Here is a 17,608-nt window from a genome sequence, read left to right as displayed (position 1 = left end):
AAGCCACAGGGGAGCAGAGCCTGGTTTGTGCAGTTCCCCAGGAGAGTGCAGGCTGTGGGGGATCACAGCCCCTGGGGATTCACACAAGTTTTGTGTCCCACAAGGAGTGAGCCTCCCCACACTGCCCTGCAAACACAGGAGGAAGGCACAGGGAGGGTGTGGGACACCTACACAGCACAAACACACCCTTGGATTCCTCCAGGAGTCCCCATTCAGTGCAGGCTGCTCAAGTCCCTTCCTCCCAATGGAAATGCAGCAGCAGGAGGCAGTGGCACCACGTCAGTCCCCATCTGCCTCTGCCTGCCTTCTCCTGGCTATTTTTGGGGAATCTCTGCAAGTCATTCCTCACTCAGAGCAGGTGACATCCTGGCTCTGGCCCATCCATGTGTCTCAGAGCCATAAACCAGGCCAGACAGAGTCTCCGGAGTGCTGGAGCTGCTCCCAAAGGTATTCAGAGATGTGTGGTTGTTTCCCAGTCTCTCAGCCCAGAACTTCCAGCCTGGCTGGAGGCTGTGTCCTGCCTGACCACTGGATCCTAGGACTTCCACTGAGGTGTCTGTAAGCAGCTCATCATGGTTTGCATTAATATTATTTTGTTATTTAACAGAATTAACTGGACCAACACTTCCTGGAAGGGTCTGTGCAAATGGCTGGACAAGTGACCATGTTTTGATGAGGTCCTGGCTGAAGTGGTCACTTAGAGCAACCAATTTTAGTCTGCCAGAGCTTTCCCAGTGCTGCAGCAGAGGCAGAAGCACAAGGGGGTGGTGGAGCATCTGGAGCAGAGATGGTTCCAGCCTTTTCTTTTGAACAGACACTAAATATTAAACTCAAATTCCAAAGCTCAGCCTTTCCCAAATTCTGTAGCTATTCCCTCTGCAAACATGGAGCTGAGCACCACTTCCTACTAAAAACCAATTTTTTCACCCCTCCCTCCCTAAAAGCAGCTCAAAGAATCACAAACAGAAATAATAATAAAAAGTACACATAAACATTAATGTCATACAAGAGAATGACTGCTCCTACAGGAAGGAAGGATGGAGCCAAATGCTGTCACTACCACACAAACCACACAGGGTGAGGAGGGGACACAGGTATCTACAGCACCCAGGGGAAACACAGACATGGAATTACCTTAAAGATGGATGCAAATATACAGATGTGTTTAAGAGGAATCTGTCCCTGAGAGCAAAACAATGAGACAAAGGAAGAAAGTGATCATGAAGACAATGGCAGCAGGTGAAGGAGCTTGTATTTGTGCCTGTCCATCCTAGAGTGCAGAGTGGAATGGGGATGGAACATCAACCACATTTACCTAAGGACAGCTGAGGACAGGCACTGGCAGCACTGGTACAAACCCAAACTCCAAATAGCTCCCAGCACATGTCCAGCTGATGTCCAGCTGGTGTCCAGCTGTGCTGCCCTGGCACCTCTGGGCTTTTGTGTCCCTTGTGCAATGGGGCAGAGCCCCAGGAGCACTGGGCCCACAGAGGAAAATCCTGTGCCCCAGCCCTGTGAGGACACCACCTGCATGTGGGGCATCATTTCCCACAAAACATGCAGTTCTGTCTTTGGGAGGAGCTGTTTCTGCTCAGAGACTGAGCCAGCCATTTTTTAAACCTCCTTTTCCCCTTGTGCCTAAGCCACATGGATAATACGGCCCTAAGGGCAGTGACCTTTTGGGTGTCTTTTTGGGAAGACTAGGAACAGGGTAAGCTTTTAAAATACCAACTGATCCCCCACAGAGGAGCTGACAACCACATTTCGTCAACAGTGTTAGCAGCCATAATGGGAAAGTAAATTGGGTCTGTCAAAACACAGCAATTAATTTGATAGGTAGTACTTGCAATAAATGAGAGCAATAAAATGTGGTGAAGCCAGGGCTGACTCAGTTAGGAGAAATGTGGAGCAGACAGAAGAAATGCAGAAAACACTGCTAGCAGAAATCCAGAACTTAGCTGTGAATGCTGAACTGGGCTTAAAGAACACCCTGGAGATGGAAAATTAGAAAATATCAGTCGGTTCTGCAGCCACCATTAATGATGGGCTTGAACCTGGCCAAAGGATCTGTAAACTCCATGAATCATTGCCTCTCCTGGGAGCTCCTGCAGGAAAGGAAAGGCAGGATGCAGTGACACCTGGCCACTGCCCAGCTGACAGGGAGGTGACAGCTGGCAGCTCTCACACCATTCTAGGTGTGCAACACAGCAACTGCTAAATGGGGCATCATCCTTTTAGTTCCCCTCCACCTGCTGAGTGTGTCTGCACTGAACATCTGCCTTTTAAGCTGCTCAGTGCTGATAAACAGAGCAATAAATAACAGCCAGGAGAGGATTTGCTTCTTCCAGGTCTAAAAAACGTTCTGTCCTCCCAGTATTGGCTCCAGAACTGTTTCACACCAGTGGTGTCTTAATGGTGTCCTCTAAAGGCATCAAGGCTGCCACAGCAAAGCCCTGCTGCTACCACAGAGCATTTCCAGGGACAGAGCCCAGCATGCTGTGCAGGTAATGCAGGGAGAAATTACAAAAAGATGCAGCCACATGATTTAGTTTCCTCCTCTCCAAATCCCAGAGTGAGCTTGAAGGACAGCTCCATTTTAAGAGTCATCAATTAGGCATGAAATAGCAGAAAGCTCTGGTAGCAGAGCTCAGCTCAGTGCCAGAGGATTTCCTACAGAGTATATGCCCAGAAATGGCACAAATGTGAGATGCTTGAGGCAGCACTGAGTGGGGCTCTGGCAATTTCACATGCAGCCTAATTAAACATGTTGAATGAGAAACTGAAGTATTCTAATGGCTTTCCTTTCTTCTTCCCTAGAAACACAAGAAGTTATTTCCTACCTACAACCAGGAGATGCAATATTACAAAACCTGATTTCTGTCCCTCTAAAGACCCTGCCACTGGGACAAGGGGCTCTGTGCAGGAGAGCTTGGCAGTGTGTGGCTCATTTTAATCTCAGCTCCTCCAGGGCAGCCACATGTCCAGAGCACAGGGATGGCTGCAGGCACTGCTTTTCTGGCGGGTCCCAATTTTGGGGTCCCCTGTGCAGCTACAAGGGTGACGGACATGCAGAAATCCTGAAGAGCCTTACTACAGCAATATTTTCTGCTCCTGCAAGATCCTAAAGCTTTACAGAAATCCAGACTCACTCGAAACTTATTTTAACACAGCTGTAATCATAACATTGGCACTTTATATCTGTAGCAAGGGTGGTTTTTCCAGGGAACAAGCAATATGAATTAACAAGTGGATGAGCTTGGTGTCTACTCTGTTTGCCCCTGAGGAAATAACACTGTCATCAAGAGATAACTCACTGAACAATGAATATTTCCCATTTAGCTGTGGCTCACTTGAGATTAATGTCATTGGAGCCAACACATTTATTTAAATTTGAAGTTATTTTCATTAGATTCAGTCAGTAAAACGTTTTCCAAAGTTTGAAATAATAATAATCCATATGCCTTAAAAGGAGCATCCCTGCTGTGGTGTTTAATATACAACACCATTTGTTGGAGAGGCTTGGCAAGTATCTTTCTTTTAAACAACAGTTTTGAGATGGGTTCTCAAAGCTCCAGTTGTGCATGAAATAATTTAGGATTAAGTCAATTGTTACTGCCAGAAATTGGCACTGATGGCATGAGACTGAGAAATTAAGCACAGGGATTGGTGCAGTGGAGAACTGGCACATTTATATTGATTTTGGATATTTTTAAGTGCTCACAGCTGGGCAGAGGCCAGCCCAATAAAGCTGCAGCTCCATCCCTGGTTTGGTTTTGTAAACTGAGGGCACCAGACACAGCAGCACAACAGTAGAAATGACACAATGCTTTAAAAAATAAACCTTTCAGTCTGTACAAGGAGTCTGAAAACACACAGGACCAGAATGAGCTGAGACAAGGAAAGATGCTGGGTTTCAATGAACTGAAACAAATCTGACTAGCAGCTTTAAAAAGGAGACAAAAGTGGAGGCTTACAGCTCACCTTGAAAGCCTAAGAATATTTTATAAAGGACAAGACATTGATAATGTGGCTGCTCAGAAGTTTCACAGCTGAGATCAAATGAACTTTGTTTTTCCTGAGCAAATTCTAAAACACCCAGCTCCAGGCAGGAACGAGCATCCAGGGCCAAGGAGTTTTCCCACCTCTGGGTGAGTTTTCAAGCACCTCAAATGAAGGCAGAAAGGAACAGGTCCCTTTTGGAAACAGGCCCAGGGTTACCACCCTGAAACATCAGTTCAGGCAGGGTTTGAAAAGAAATTCTGCCTTGCTCCAAGTCACCTGTCTGGGACAGTGGGAAGAATAAAATATATTTTTCTTCAAATTTAGTAAATGTTTCCCCATTTTAGAGCAATGCAATGCAGTGACCAGCAGTGATAGTGAAGATATAGGTAGGGACGTGTCCAATTAGCAATGACTAATTTGGAATGCATTGAGTGAAGAGGAACAAATCAGAGCAGACCCCTTGTGCTAAGAGCTGTGACTGCCATGCTCCAGATGTGTCCCACAGCAGCACCCATGAGCAGGGTGTTTAAATGCCAAACTGGTGTCTGGCCATGGACACCATGACAAAGCCTTCATTAAGTCTCCAACACTCAGCTGGGGACATAGAAAATGATCATCCTTAATTGAGCTGAGCCCTGAAATCCCCACACACCTGTGAGAGACAGAGAGAGACTCCTCTAACTGTGTTATCAATGGTGCAGTGAGGCTCAGCACACCCCCATGGGAGTCTGCTGGGAACGGGACTGGGATTCTGGGTGGAAAAGAATAATTTTGGGACAACACAGCCTTGTTGTCTGCCACAGCCTTATAGATCCTGTGAGGTGAAAGCTTTATTTATATAAAAAGAATTGTCCCAGATCAGGTCCAGCTGTTATTTACTGGACTGATGGCCCAGAATCCTGGCTCTAAAAGGAATCAGTGACAAAAATGAGGGAGAAAGAGTAAGAACCAAGTAAAGGACAGAGGAATTCTCTCCCTGTACACACCATCATGGTTAAAAACTGCTGCTGAATCTATTAGTCATCAAGATCTCTAATCCTTTTATAATCCCAATATAGTAATTTATACCCAACCTCCAAAGTATCCCCTTGCAATGTGTTCCACTATTTCATTAACTGGCAGAAAACTGTGTGAAAAACACTATGTGTTCTCAAGTGAAGAAGCAATTTCAAAGTGTTCTCTTTTGTCTGACCATGATGTCTCTGTCCAGACTTGGGCCCCAGACCACAGGCCAAATCCCATAATCTCATTTTGAGTGAAAAAACCTACATAAACTGCTCATTTGGTACCATTTCTGTGGTCCATAGAAAGGAGAGAAGAATTAAACCCTCCAATATATATCTAAACTAGATTCTAATTAAATGTATTTAACTTCACCAGACTCTAATGGATCTTTGATCACAGCATTATAAACTAACAGGTGAAAAAACAGACTCAAGTTTAGCACCTTCCATGTGTTTAGGCCAAACTCATCTTACAGAGAGAACTGCATCTATAAAAGAGTTTTTAGGGTGCAGTCTAAAAACTGATTTATTATATTATATATAATGTAAAAATATATATATATTTAAAATATATATTTTATATATATATATATATATATATAAATATAAATAAAAATTTAGTCTGAGAGGACTTGGGGTAGATTTTATCTCCAGTGTTTGATGCAGAAGGGAGTTTTGTCTTTAAATGCTACAGAAAAGATTTGCAAAGTGCTTTTTCCACCCTCCCTCCCTCCCCACAGGCCCTGGCTGTGCTGCAGAGCAGGCATGGCTGGGGTACCTACATCAGCAGGTTCCCTGGAGCAGACATGGATCTCTCCTCCCTCCTCGTCTGGACCTCAAAGGGGTTCCCGAAGGAGCGTTTCCTCAGCATGGCCTTCACCAGGATCTTTGAGGAACAGAACAGAGCAGTGAGAACAGCAGGGCTGGCTCCTGGAAGCCAGTTCAAAGGAGGAACAACAGCTTCTTTAATAATTCAGCTGACATTTTACAGCAAAGAGCACAAAGCAAAGCTGCTTGAGAGAGCCAGGCTGCTGCAGCAGTCAGGCACCAGAAGTTCACACCAGGTCAAATGGCTGAGATTTCATGCCAGGAACACACATGTCCTGTCACAGACATATTTTATGAAAAATCCTTTCCTTAGGATCTTTTCTCCTGAGAACCTGAGAGGCCTCAGAAATGAAATGTAAACAATGATTATCTGCTGCTGTGGAATGCAACAGGTGCATCTTTGATTGGTCTCATGTGGTTGTTTTTAATTAATAGCTAATCACAGTCTAGCTGTCTCAGACTTTCTAGTCAGTTACAAGATTTTATTATCATTTCTATTCTATTGCTTTCTTTGCTAACCTTCTGATTAAATCTTTTCTCCTATTCTCTTAGTTTTAGTATATAATTAGTATATAGTATTTAGTATATAGTATTCAGTATATTAGTATATAGTATATATTATATATAGTATTTAGTATATATTTAGTATATAACTCTCTTATAGTTTTAGTATATGAATAGAATATAATATAAATATTGTATATGATATATATAAAATATAAAATAATAAATCAGCCTTCTGAAACATGGAGTCAAGATTCTCCTCTCTCCCCTCCTCCTGGGACCCCTGTGAACCCCACCACAATGTCCCCTCTCCAAACCTCCCCGGCAGCAGAAGGCTGCAGCCCAGCTCAGAGGCTGTGTTGTGTCTCACACCTACCACAGCTGGCAGGCTGGGGATGGTCTTCACGGAGTTCTTGACCTCCTCCTCGGTGACCTCCACCACGGAGCAGTGCTCCTCCTCCAGCGGCAGCGGCTCGGCGCCGCCCCGGCTCAGCCAGGGGTGCACCTGCGGGGACACACAGCTCTGAGCTAAAACACAAACGGGGCACGGGGCTCCCTGCTGCCAGCACTGCTCCCTCTCCCGCTGCCTCAGGGGGTTTTTAACCAGCTCCCTTGGAACTGGCTGCAGCTGGCTCAGTGCTGTCACACTGCTGCCACCCACCAGCACCATGGCACCCCCTGAATCAAGTCTGAAACACTTTCCTGAGTAATCTGGAGTATTTTCATTCTTTGTCTTGCATGCAGCAGAGCAAAGCCCCCTTTTCTTGCTGCCTCTCATGGGATGGTTTCTTGGCTGGGAGCAGGAGGAAAGCCCTGTCTGAGGGTAAGGGCTGAGCACAGAGCCAGCCTGACACGTCCTCTGTCAGCATCCAAGTCCCCAGGGACACAGCAAGGGACAAGGGCAGCACTCAGCTCTGCTCTTCTACTCACAGGATCCCACACTGTGCCTGCAAGAGCTGTCAAGTGAAATCCCATAAATATAGCTCCAAACCTGCTGTCAAGTGAAATCCCATAAATACACCTCCAAACCTGCCTTTGGCCTCCTGGGCATGGAGGGAAGGGATGTCACATTTTTTTCCTGAAGCTCACCCTTTCTAGCAATACTGCTGTTGGCCTGGGACAAAGCAAAGCAGGGCTTGCCCTGTAGAGCATGCTGATGGATCTCTATGGAAATTCTGAGAGCCTCCAGCACATCTAAAGCCTTGGTGAGGGGTGACAGGAGGACAGCAAGCCCACACAAACCCAGAGTGAAACCACAACCTGTGAAGCATTGTGCTCTGACAGGCCTGTTCATTCTTTCTATTATTAAACATCTCCCAAATAATGGTGAGAGAAATAAATGTGCTCCCTTGAGGCCACTGGCCACACAAGGACCAGAGGAGGAACACACATCCAGTCCCTGGAATGCATATCCAGCACTGCCAGCCGAGGCTCTGCAGCTAGCAACTCCCCTGACAATGTTAATTCTCCCAGGGATTCACTGAGATCAGCCAGCTTTTGAGTAATTTTCATTTAAATAAGCAAACAAGAAAGCTTTTGTCAATATTCCCCAAGCAAGCAGCAGAGATGGAGCTGTGGCTGCAAAATGAGTGCTCTCCTTCTCCAAGGGAGGGTGCTAGAGACAGCTCCCAAAACAAACACTGGGACAGCTCTGCCTCATTAGGAGGTACCAAAGGACACAAAATCAGCTGAGACTAAAAGCTCTAACATCAAGGCCCACCTTACCTTTATTTCAGGGACTGTTATCCTGGTTTCTGGATTTTTATCCAGCATGCGCAGGATCAGCTCCTTGAGCTCGTCACTTATCTGTGCCCTGAAGAAAACAGAAAACAGCAGCACTCAGTTAACCAGGGAGCTGTAAATGCAGCAATGCACAGTTCTTACTGCAGTTACCTGGCAGAGAATCTGCTCTGCTCAGGAGGGATTTTCTCTGCAAAGCTGGCTTGGAAAAAAGGAAGGCACCACAGTCACTGCTGCAGGGCTTGGTTATCCTGTCCTGGTTATCTTGTCCTGTCCCCTAACAGAGCAGCACATGCCCAAAATGCAGGATGAGGGACAGGTGAAGTGGTCTAAGGACATTCTTGAAGACAGGGAATTTCTGAGGGGAGATTTGGAAGAACAAAGTGCTCCTGAGAGCACAACTGGAGTTGAACTCTGTGAATCAAGAAAGGCACAGCTTGATTTGCTGAACCTGCATCATGAGCAATGGTATGCTGGATAAAACACCCCCATCTGACATTCGAGTTCCCAGCTAAGCTTCCAGGTTGTGTTATTTAAATTCTTCCAGGTTGTGTAATTTAAATTGCTTCCAGATCACAGATTGCAGGCAGCCTGTAACTCACTATCCTCTACCTGCAAAGCTCAGCCTTGGGCTAACAACCGGAGGGAATGAACAAATGCAAATAAGAGAAATACATCTAAATTTTTAACCCTATTTCCAAGATCTAAATGTGAGAGCACCTGAACCCAGAAGCCACTCCCTTGACAGGGAGCCCTTAGTCCTGCAGCCCAAAGGCTGCAATGACTCCTGTGGTTAATGATGCAGGAGATGCCTTTAAAATGCACTAGATCTGAATGATCAAAGTGCTGCTGCAGTAAAATGCCAGCATGTGACTGGATTGCATTAGGCAGTTGAAAGTCTGTGTCACAAATGACTCCTGAAGAATTGTGTTCCTTCATGGAGATGGAACTCAGCAGCACAAATGTCACTCCCCAGGAAGGCTGGATTTGAGACTGAAAACAAGAGTGAGCACCAGGTGCTGTGCCCACCTGCTCTGCAGAGAGGAGAATAAACTATCACAAACCAAAATGCAAACCACATCACAGCAAGGGATATTTCAGTCTGATGAAAACAGAGCTGCTGTTTAATAATTCATGAATATTTTATTGGGACTTTGGCTATGCGATCTTTACAAACAACCACAAGGAAATGCTGCTTGTTCAGAGGCAAGAAGGGGGTTCAGTTTGAAGTCTAAACACTTAGAATTGCATCAAGGCTCTGCTGTACACAGGCAGTAGTGCCCAGACAAGGGGAAGAACAGGATGAGTCCTCAGAGACTCAGGTGACAATTTCACTTGGAATGGAAAGAACAGTGCTGCTCTTGAGATGAGCTCCAGAGGAACAGCCATGGGCAGTGACAGTGCATTTAGCAGCTCAGAATGAACAGATTTAGCAGCTCAGAATGAACAGATTCCTTCCAGACACCACACTGATACAGGTGAGATGGCATTTAAAAGAAATACTCAAAATCAGTTCTATGCCAAAGTGTCAACAGCTTTACTTAAGGTAAAATAAATGGAATATAAAATCAGTTAACATTTCTGGGCACCAGACTGATTTCTGCACAACACAGGATTAAAGTCATGGGGAAAAGGATGCCCAGGTGTCAGGTGGGTTATGGCCAGGTAACAGATCACATCAGTCTGCTTTCCCTCTCTCCATTCTGCAGCACAGGGTGAACTCTGTGCCTGGTGCCATTTTTCCTTGGAAAAGCCTGCACTGTCTGGGATTTCTCACAGCCTGTAAGAGCCCTCAGGAAGATGCCAAGCACAGAGCTCAGCATCCATTCAGGAGGGTTGCCAACACCCAGATCACTTTACAGAGTGCCTGCAGGTCAGGGAACATTGACCTGGGCTTCACCAGGAGAGACTTGGCAGAGCTGCTGCCTCTGCTGCCACATGTTTGAAGAGAAGCTTCAGCTTTGCTTTTTAGTCATGCCAGGATCCTCAGGGGGTGAGCTAAGCCCATTGCCTCCTGTCCTGCCAAGGACTCAGTGACATGAATGAGAACTCCAGTGCCATAAATATTTATCCTGGTGTCTCTAAGGATGGTGACACTGGTACAGTCAGATCCATCTGTCCTAAAGGCTGTCAGGAAACAGGCAAGGAGTTTCCATGGGCTCTCTGCAAACAGGAATGTGTCTTTTGTAGCCATGGTGAAATAAATTGAAACCAAAATACTCCTCACTGTAGAGAGGTGCTAATTCTGTGGGAGGTCAGGGTGGATCCACTCCAGTGAATTCCATCTCTGTGGCTGCCTCTAACAAATAGATGTGGTTTGGACAGCTGTCAACACCTAGTAACCCTCAGCTCCTCCAACAACCTAATCAGGGGGGCAGCTTTTTTTAGACTGGGAGAACAGGTCACTGAGGAATCCACATAAATCATGCAGCCCAATTATGGCTGAAGGAAATGCCTGAATGAAGGAACAGATCTCAGCACAAGCCTGTTAGCCCATTAAATGTTAATAACTTACTGCAGAGGCAGATGGGAACAGTCACTTGTGAGCTGACTGCTAACCCAAATACAAGGTGGCTGAGGGAGGGGTGGGAGTTTTGGCAGTCCTGAGCAAGGGAGAAAATTGCCAGGGGAACATAAACAGGTTTGGGGTTTTTTTGGCTGCAGTGCTGTCAAGACCAAGTCCTGTTCCAGCTGCAGGTGAGGACACAGCAGTGGAGCATGAGCAGCCTCTGTGCTCCTGAAGCCTCAGCTCAGCCACCTGGGCCTGCCAGAGTGCTCCTTACCCACCCTGGGGTCTGTGTGTGCCCTAAAGGGGGCTGAGCCCCAGAGTCCTGTGCAGGACTGAGGGGCTGAGCTGCCTGCAGGGGCTGTGGCTCCTCTCAGTGCAGGGTAATTAATGCAGCCCAGGGTCTAAAGAGGGCACCCTGAGTGTCCATCCCTTTCTTCTTCAGAAGTCTGGGACTGCCAAGGTAGCTCTTTACTCTGATGTGAAAATTCACTGAGCATCTCACAGGAGAGTCTTGCCTTGCCATAGATGTTGGATACATGCACATCCCACAGGCAGCCTCACAACATCCCTCCCTGCCTCTCCAATACCACACGTGCCTCTCAATGGAGTTTTCATTTGTGCTTCTCCAAATCAAGTCATTTTATCTAAAAATTCTTATTGGAATGAGCAATTAGGTCAAGAATTCTTTGTCTGACTAATGTGTGGATTTGGGAAGGAAAACAGAGTCCAGCTCTGGCTAATTCATCTGTCAGGAACCAGGGGAAACAAATCCCTCACCAGCAGAAGTCACCAAAGGCCTGAAGCTGGAGGAGATGCAGAGGAGTGGCCAGCACTTGAAGCTGCAGGAATGGTGACCATGGAGCACCAGGAATGGTGAGCATCACTGAGCACACAGGGAGTGTCACCCTCCTGCCACTCTGCCCACAAGCACTTACAGCTCAGTACTGCACCTGCACTGCTCCGTGCAGTTAAATGATATAAAATCACATTTCTGGGCACTAGACTGATTTCTACACAGCACAGGATTAAAGTCATAGGGAAAAGGATGAGTGGCCTTGGCTTGTCCCCTGCCCTCTGAGGACACGCTGTGACCACCCCAGCCCTGCACTGTGCCCCACAGGGGTTTCCTTCCCTCACCAAAGCAGAGAGGAGCAGACCCTCAATAGATCACAAGTGAATTAATTCCTGGTTTTTTCTATAACTGCCAGGTTTTTTCCTCTCTCCAGTGCAGAAGACAAAGCCATGTGTTCCTGGGGTGTGCTGGAGGAGGGGGATTTGCTGAGCTGTGGTTGCACATCCTTCCATCAGCCAGCTCCCCTGCTCCAAGGGAAGGCCACAGGACAGGGATGTGTTCACTCAGACCAAGGTTCATCACCCATTGCTTTTGAAAATGAAAACATTAAATCATTCTGCACAGGGAGAGAGAAAACCCCAACCAAACCATGCAGCATCTCCAGGGTCAGCAGGTGGGGCAGAACTTCCAAGATCCTGGAACTCCCTCACTTCCAAAGAGCCCTTTCCTTTAGTCCCTGTCTGCACAAGGCCAGAGGAAGAGCAGAAGCACTTTGAACACCTCAACAGCAGCACAAAAGCCACGTGAAGGACCCAGGAGAACACAGAGCACCTCACCCATGTCCATCCCCCTTGGTGACCACTGTGCCACACAGAGAACAATGCTGAAAACTGAACTTTATTCTACAGCAGCTGAGCAAAGTTTACTCACTCTTCTGGGAACTCCACAGGCTTGGTCTTGATCCTATTATGAAGACCCAGAATATATTCATCTATAAAAGGGCACTGTAAAACAAACAAAGAGATTTTCCAGTTGTCCAAGATGCTGGCATCACTCAGGCATTTGTCATTCATGTAACACCAAGTACAACCTCTGCCCTCCCTGGATTTCACACAGAGATGGAAATAAATTAAATCTCCCCACACACAATAAATGGATTCATTCCTTATTAAAAAAAAATAAACTCAGAAGAACAGCAGAGGCATCTGGGGAATACATAACTGGACTGGAATCTCTCCTTCATCCAGCCTGCCAGGTGACCATGAAGTGCTTCTGTCACCTCTCCTGGCCACTTCTGACCCAGAGCTGGGTGCCTGTGGGGGCATCTGCAGAGCTCAGGGGTTCAGAGGTGCTCACACCTCCTGTTCTGCTCATCCTGGGACAGCAGGGGTGGGACATGGGGCTTCTGGCCACAGGGGAGGGAAGGGCCATGACAGGACAGCACTGAGGAGCTGCCTCTGCCAAACTGGACCCCCCAGCAGTCCCAACTCAGCTTTGGCAGCCAGAGCTGTCTGCAATCTGGTTCCCAAAGGGCTGCAGCAGTTTGGGATCAATCCTGTGCCTCTATCCATGCTCTGGCTCATCTCTAAATGCAGGAAATGTGGATAAATCCCCACAAACTGCTGGTGCTGCTGATGCTGCTCTGGGTTTGCAGCTCTGCCCAGTGCTGGGAATGATCCTTTCCACAGATCACAGCCTCAGCCCCTTCTGATCTGCAGGGGGGTTTGGAGCTTACAGAGGGTAGGGCTTTGTGTCCAATATTTGCCTTTATTTGGACAGGAATGAGTCAAAAGGCAGGCAGGGCAGTGCAGGGCTCCAGCACTGAAAGGCAGCTTACCTTGCCATAAACAAAGCAGTACAGGGTGATTCCCATGGCCCACACATCCAGGGCCTGAAAGAGAGCATGAACAGAGGGTAAAGGAGAGGAAACACAGCTGATCTGGATTTTCCCAGCAATTCAGAAACACTCTTTGTATGGATTTAACATTTCTGTGTCCCTTTGAAGTTGGGCTCATAAGGGCAGCTCTTGCACACCTGAGGAGTGAGGGCTGGGCTGGGCCAGGCACTGCTCCCTTGCCCTGCTGTGAGCACAAGCAGCCCCTTCTCACAGGAAATTGCACCATTCAAGGCTGAATTTCAACAGTTTTCCAGACAAAAAAAATCCCTATTATCCTTAAAATCACCCTTGGCAGTGTCTGTCACTTCCAGGAAATCAAGGTATGGCCTTGGTACTCAGCAGCCCCCTGTGCTTCTTAATTTTGGGAGGGAATCAAAGGCTTCCTGCTTTCCCTTGGGACAGGGAAAGGGCTCTGGCATGGCTCCTGCCTAGCAGGGATCCACAGCAGTGTCACAGAGCCACCAATGTGAGCTTTGGCTGGACTGGAGAGAATTAGAGCTTCAGTTTTACTGAATGTCAGCCCAAATTGGTGCCATACTCAGCATGCAGGTGTGGCAGAACCCCCTCTGTGCCATGCTGGGGTCCCAGGAGCCCCTGTGAGCACAGACCCACCTTTCCACTGAAGCTTTTGCCAGTCTGTGAGATGGCCTCTGGGGCCATGAAGGCTGGAGTCCCTGCTGTGCTGGAGAGCTGGGCATCATTCCCTTCAAACTGATTGCTGACACCAAAATCAGCAATTTTCACGTGGCCATCATCTCCTAGGAGCAAGTTGGAAGGCTTGATGTCCCTGTGGATGATCTTCTGGTAGTGCACTGAAAAACAGCCAAAAAAAGGAGCAGAATTGGCCATGGCAGCCAACACACCCAGGGAAACCTTTCCAGGAGGGGGAAAATAAAGATGCAAGCTCAGGCCCCACACTCCCAGCTGCTGTGGAGATGGAACACAATGGTTCCTAAAGCCATTCCTGTTTGGTGCCTCACTGGGACACAATTCTCAGAAATACATCCAGAATTATGCAAAGAAAAGCCACAAACTCAGGGACAGCTCAGCCAGAGGGAACCACCAGTGCTGCTGGAGCAGGAGAACACTCAAATCCTGCAGATTTGCTTGGCCTCACCACACCAGCTGATGGGCTGGGCCACCTGCTGTATCAGAGGTTTATGGGACCCAAATGAAGAGGTTCACTTTGAGTTTATTTATTTTGAAACTGCAGTGCTGTGAAGCTCATCAAGAGGGGTAGAACCATCTGAAAGAGGTGACAAACAGCTGAGGGCAGGTTCAGCCAACAGCTCAGAACTCAGTGGGCATTTCTAGCTCAAAAGGTGGAATAATGGAGCTCAAAGGTGGGACAATGGAGCTCCAAGCTTGGAGCAAGCACCAGCACCCCAAAGAGGCACTCTTTATTTAGTTAAACTTCTCAGTGGAGCCCACAAATAGAGAAACAACCTCACCTTGCTTTGCATCACCCCAGACACCAGCCTGGCCCATCAGCCCAGCATTCCCACCACTCCTGCAGCCAGACCTGGCCCTTCATTCCATGAATCTCCAGCTCTGTCCCACTCCATGAAGGCACCAGCTTGTGCATCCAACATGAAACAAACCCTTGCAGAGAGCCTGGAGGCTGAGATGCACTGAAAACAACACCAAAACCACCTCTCCTGTGCAATATTGCAGTTGAAAGACATTTTCAGGCCACTGAGTGAAGCAGGGAGCTGTAGGGAGGTGGCTGATTTCTCAGGAACTCAGAGAACTTGAAAAATTAAAAAAACTCACCAACTTTCAGAACATGGAATGACCCCAAAAGCAGAACTGTAGAAAACCCAAGAGATTTTACTGAAGGAGGAGGAGGAAATCCTCTAATCCTGCTCTCCCCAGAGGACCAGGACCCCCTGGCCTCCCTCCTCCCCTGGCTCCAACCACTGTTTTCACATTTCCTTCTTGCCAACAGGGCATGTTTGTTTTTATACCTCCATGAGCACTTTTCATATCTCCTAGGAAATACATGCTGGGTGGAGAAAAATGCTGGTCTAACCCTTTCCTGCTTTACAAACCTGGCCAGCACAGTGCCACAAAGGCAGCCTGCCCTGTGGAGCATCCCAGTTTGTGCTTTGGGACCAAAAATGAACAAACTTCATTTAACTTTCTGCTCTTTTCAAACCAACTTTCCAGCAGGCCGTGCCTGGGGATGGGAGGTCACACTTGCAGGTATTTTCTGCAAAGCTCTCTCCTCAGTTTAAAACATTTTTGGGGGATGCTGTCCTTGGCACATTAAAAAGCTGCTCTGGAGATCCAGCAGACAGAAACTTGCTGGAGAGCACCAGCACTTACATTTTCTTCCAGATGTGCACCAACTGCATGGCCAGGCTGTGCTGGGAGGCAGTTAATGCTAACAGCCAGGATAAACACCCAAACCCTGCAACAACAGCAATTAGGAGGAAACATCTGCTCAGCAGCAGAGCTGGTGGCAAGCTGACATTTCATTATGGTAGTAGAGGGAGAGCAAATAAGGGTGAGGGGGGAGTGAAGTTTTCCTTCAAGAGATGATGAGCTGCCCTTCAGGCAGGTGTCTGCTGTCATGCCTGGTACCACAGGGCTGAGAATCCCAAAGCCTCTAAAAAAAACCCAAAACAAATATGGACAATATGAACACATCCCTGGAGCTTGCCAGAATGTGAAAATTTAAACGTGGAAATTAAGGCAAGCAAGTACTCCAGGCTTTTTATTATTTCTTCCTTATAGGAAAGTAAAAAACCACAAACAAAATAAAACCACAAAGCAATTTCTCTCTCATATAACTGTGTGTTTTGTAGAATACATTCCCTGCCTCTGCACCATCTAATGAAAGCTGAGGAACACTGTGGGCAGCTGCTGGTCCCCAGCAGGTCTGGACACTGCTGACTGCTGGGCACAGGAATAAAGAACAGAGAAATTAGAAACACATCCTCTGCAAAAACCAAAGCCATTAAACAATGGCTCACATGGCCAATGAATGTTTGAGTTTGCAGGTGAGAACATCACAGTTCTGCCAGGCTGACCTTGGGTGCTCACAGGAGAGACTCAGCACAAGTTCCTGCAGGGCTGAGGAGCCCAGGAGTGAGCCTGGCCTCTGGAATGTCACATCCCAGGTGCTTCTAAACACTTGGCATCCATCTAAAATAATACCAGACAGGGATGGGAAGGGGACAGATGCAGAGAGGAGGTGATTTGGAGCAGTGTCCCACCCACACACTGTGTGACAGCCACCAAAGTCTCCTGCCAGCTGGCTGAAAGAGTTTTGCTGGCTGCAAATCCCCTTTTCCATCCAGCCCTGTGCAGAGCAAACAGCCATCCATGAAGGGAGAAGGACAGGGGACTGAGCAGCAGCTGGTGGAAATGAGCATCACACCCACAAAAACTGAAAGAGCAAGTGCTCACATCTGCCAATAAATGATTTAGTGTGGAGCTGCTAACCTGATGAAGGAAACTTGAAATCCTTGTTTCCTATAACGTGTTTCAACAAAGGGTGGTTCCCAATTAACCAGTGGGTAACAGGTGCTATTAAGAACCAATCATGTTCTGGGTGAACAATGTTGGTTATAAATATCAGGAGATGGTAATAAAGTAAGCTTTTTATGCCTTCTCAAACTTCCCAGAACAATTCCTGGGAAAGTTTATCTGGTTTTCTCTGTCTGACCAGGTTGTCACAACCACATGGGACCCCTAAGCTCAATCCATGCTTTTGAGAGAACCTCCAGTTACTCTGTGTCCTGCTCTAAGTGCAAGGCTCTGGGTTTTTTGCTTGCTACAGCACAGAGAGAGTCCCAAAGCACATAGAAACTGCTCTCAGAGCCAGCCCAGCCACATGGATGGGATGTGGCTGCTGGATGCAGGAAGCCTTGGGCAGGACCATCCCAGTGGTGCTGCCCTTCAGTCATGCCCAAGGCCACACCAACAGCTGAAACCACTCATCCCCATGCAAATGCACCTGCCTGCACCCCTCCCCTGGTGAAAATCGATGCTGAGCTGCCCAGGCAAAGAATTTAAATTTTCACATTTAAATTTTCACATTCTGCCCCTTTGCTGAAGCTGCTTTGGCAAGCTGACAAAATGGCTCCATGTGTTGGTTTTATCTGGAAAGAATTTTGTTCTTAAAGCAGAGATCAGCTCACCAGAATGACCTCCCTGGGCTCCAAACCACCCTGCACTTTCTGTGCTGCCAGACCTGTGCAAGGCATGGATTGGTTTTTCTTCACAATGAAAATGAAACCACCTAAGATATCACAGAGCCCTCAGGACAAAGTCTGACTATGCAGCACCCTGTTAAATTTGGTTTTATTAGACCCATCCTTCAT

General features: G+C 47.3%; 1 protein-coding gene across 6 annotated transcripts in view; it reads right to left on the bottom strand.

Annotated features, from left to right (window-relative positions):
- CAMKK1 (calcium/calmodulin dependent protein kinase kinase 1) overlaps nucleotides 1-17,608 on the bottom strand; it is a 96,552-nt gene that overhangs the window by 5,893 nt on the left and 73,051 nt on the right. For 5 of the 6 annotated variants that reach the window (XM_064729076.1, XM_064729079.1, XM_064729077.1 and 2 more), the window contains 6 exons: nucleotides 13,890-14,089; nucleotides 13,218-13,271; nucleotides 12,311-12,384; nucleotides 8,064-8,151; nucleotides 6,715-6,843; nucleotides 5,789-5,892 (listed from right to left, as the gene is read on the bottom strand). In XM_064729076.1, the coding sequence (XP_064585146.1) occupies nucleotides 5,789-5,892; nucleotides 6,715-6,843; nucleotides 8,064-8,151; nucleotides 12,311-12,384; nucleotides 13,218-13,271; nucleotides 13,890-14,089 (649 nt within the window). Of the gene's footprint in view, nucleotides 1-1,134; nucleotides 1,183-5,788; nucleotides 5,893-6,714; nucleotides 6,844-8,063; nucleotides 8,152-12,310; nucleotides 12,385-13,217; nucleotides 13,272-13,889; nucleotides 14,090-17,608 lie in introns of all 6 variants that reach the window. The other variant, XM_064729081.1, reaches the window with a different exon arrangement.

This window comes from Zonotrichia leucophrys, chromosome 19, assembly GCF_028769735.1.
Source record: "Zonotrichia leucophrys gambelii isolate GWCS_2022_RI chromosome 19, RI_Zleu_2.0, whole genome shotgun sequence".
Lineage (NCBI taxonomy): Eukaryota > Metazoa > Chordata > Aves > Passeriformes > Passerellidae > Zonotrichia > Zonotrichia leucophrys.
The sequence above is the reverse complement of the archived record's forward strand: the minus strand, read 5'-3'. Positions and strand labels throughout refer to the sequence as shown.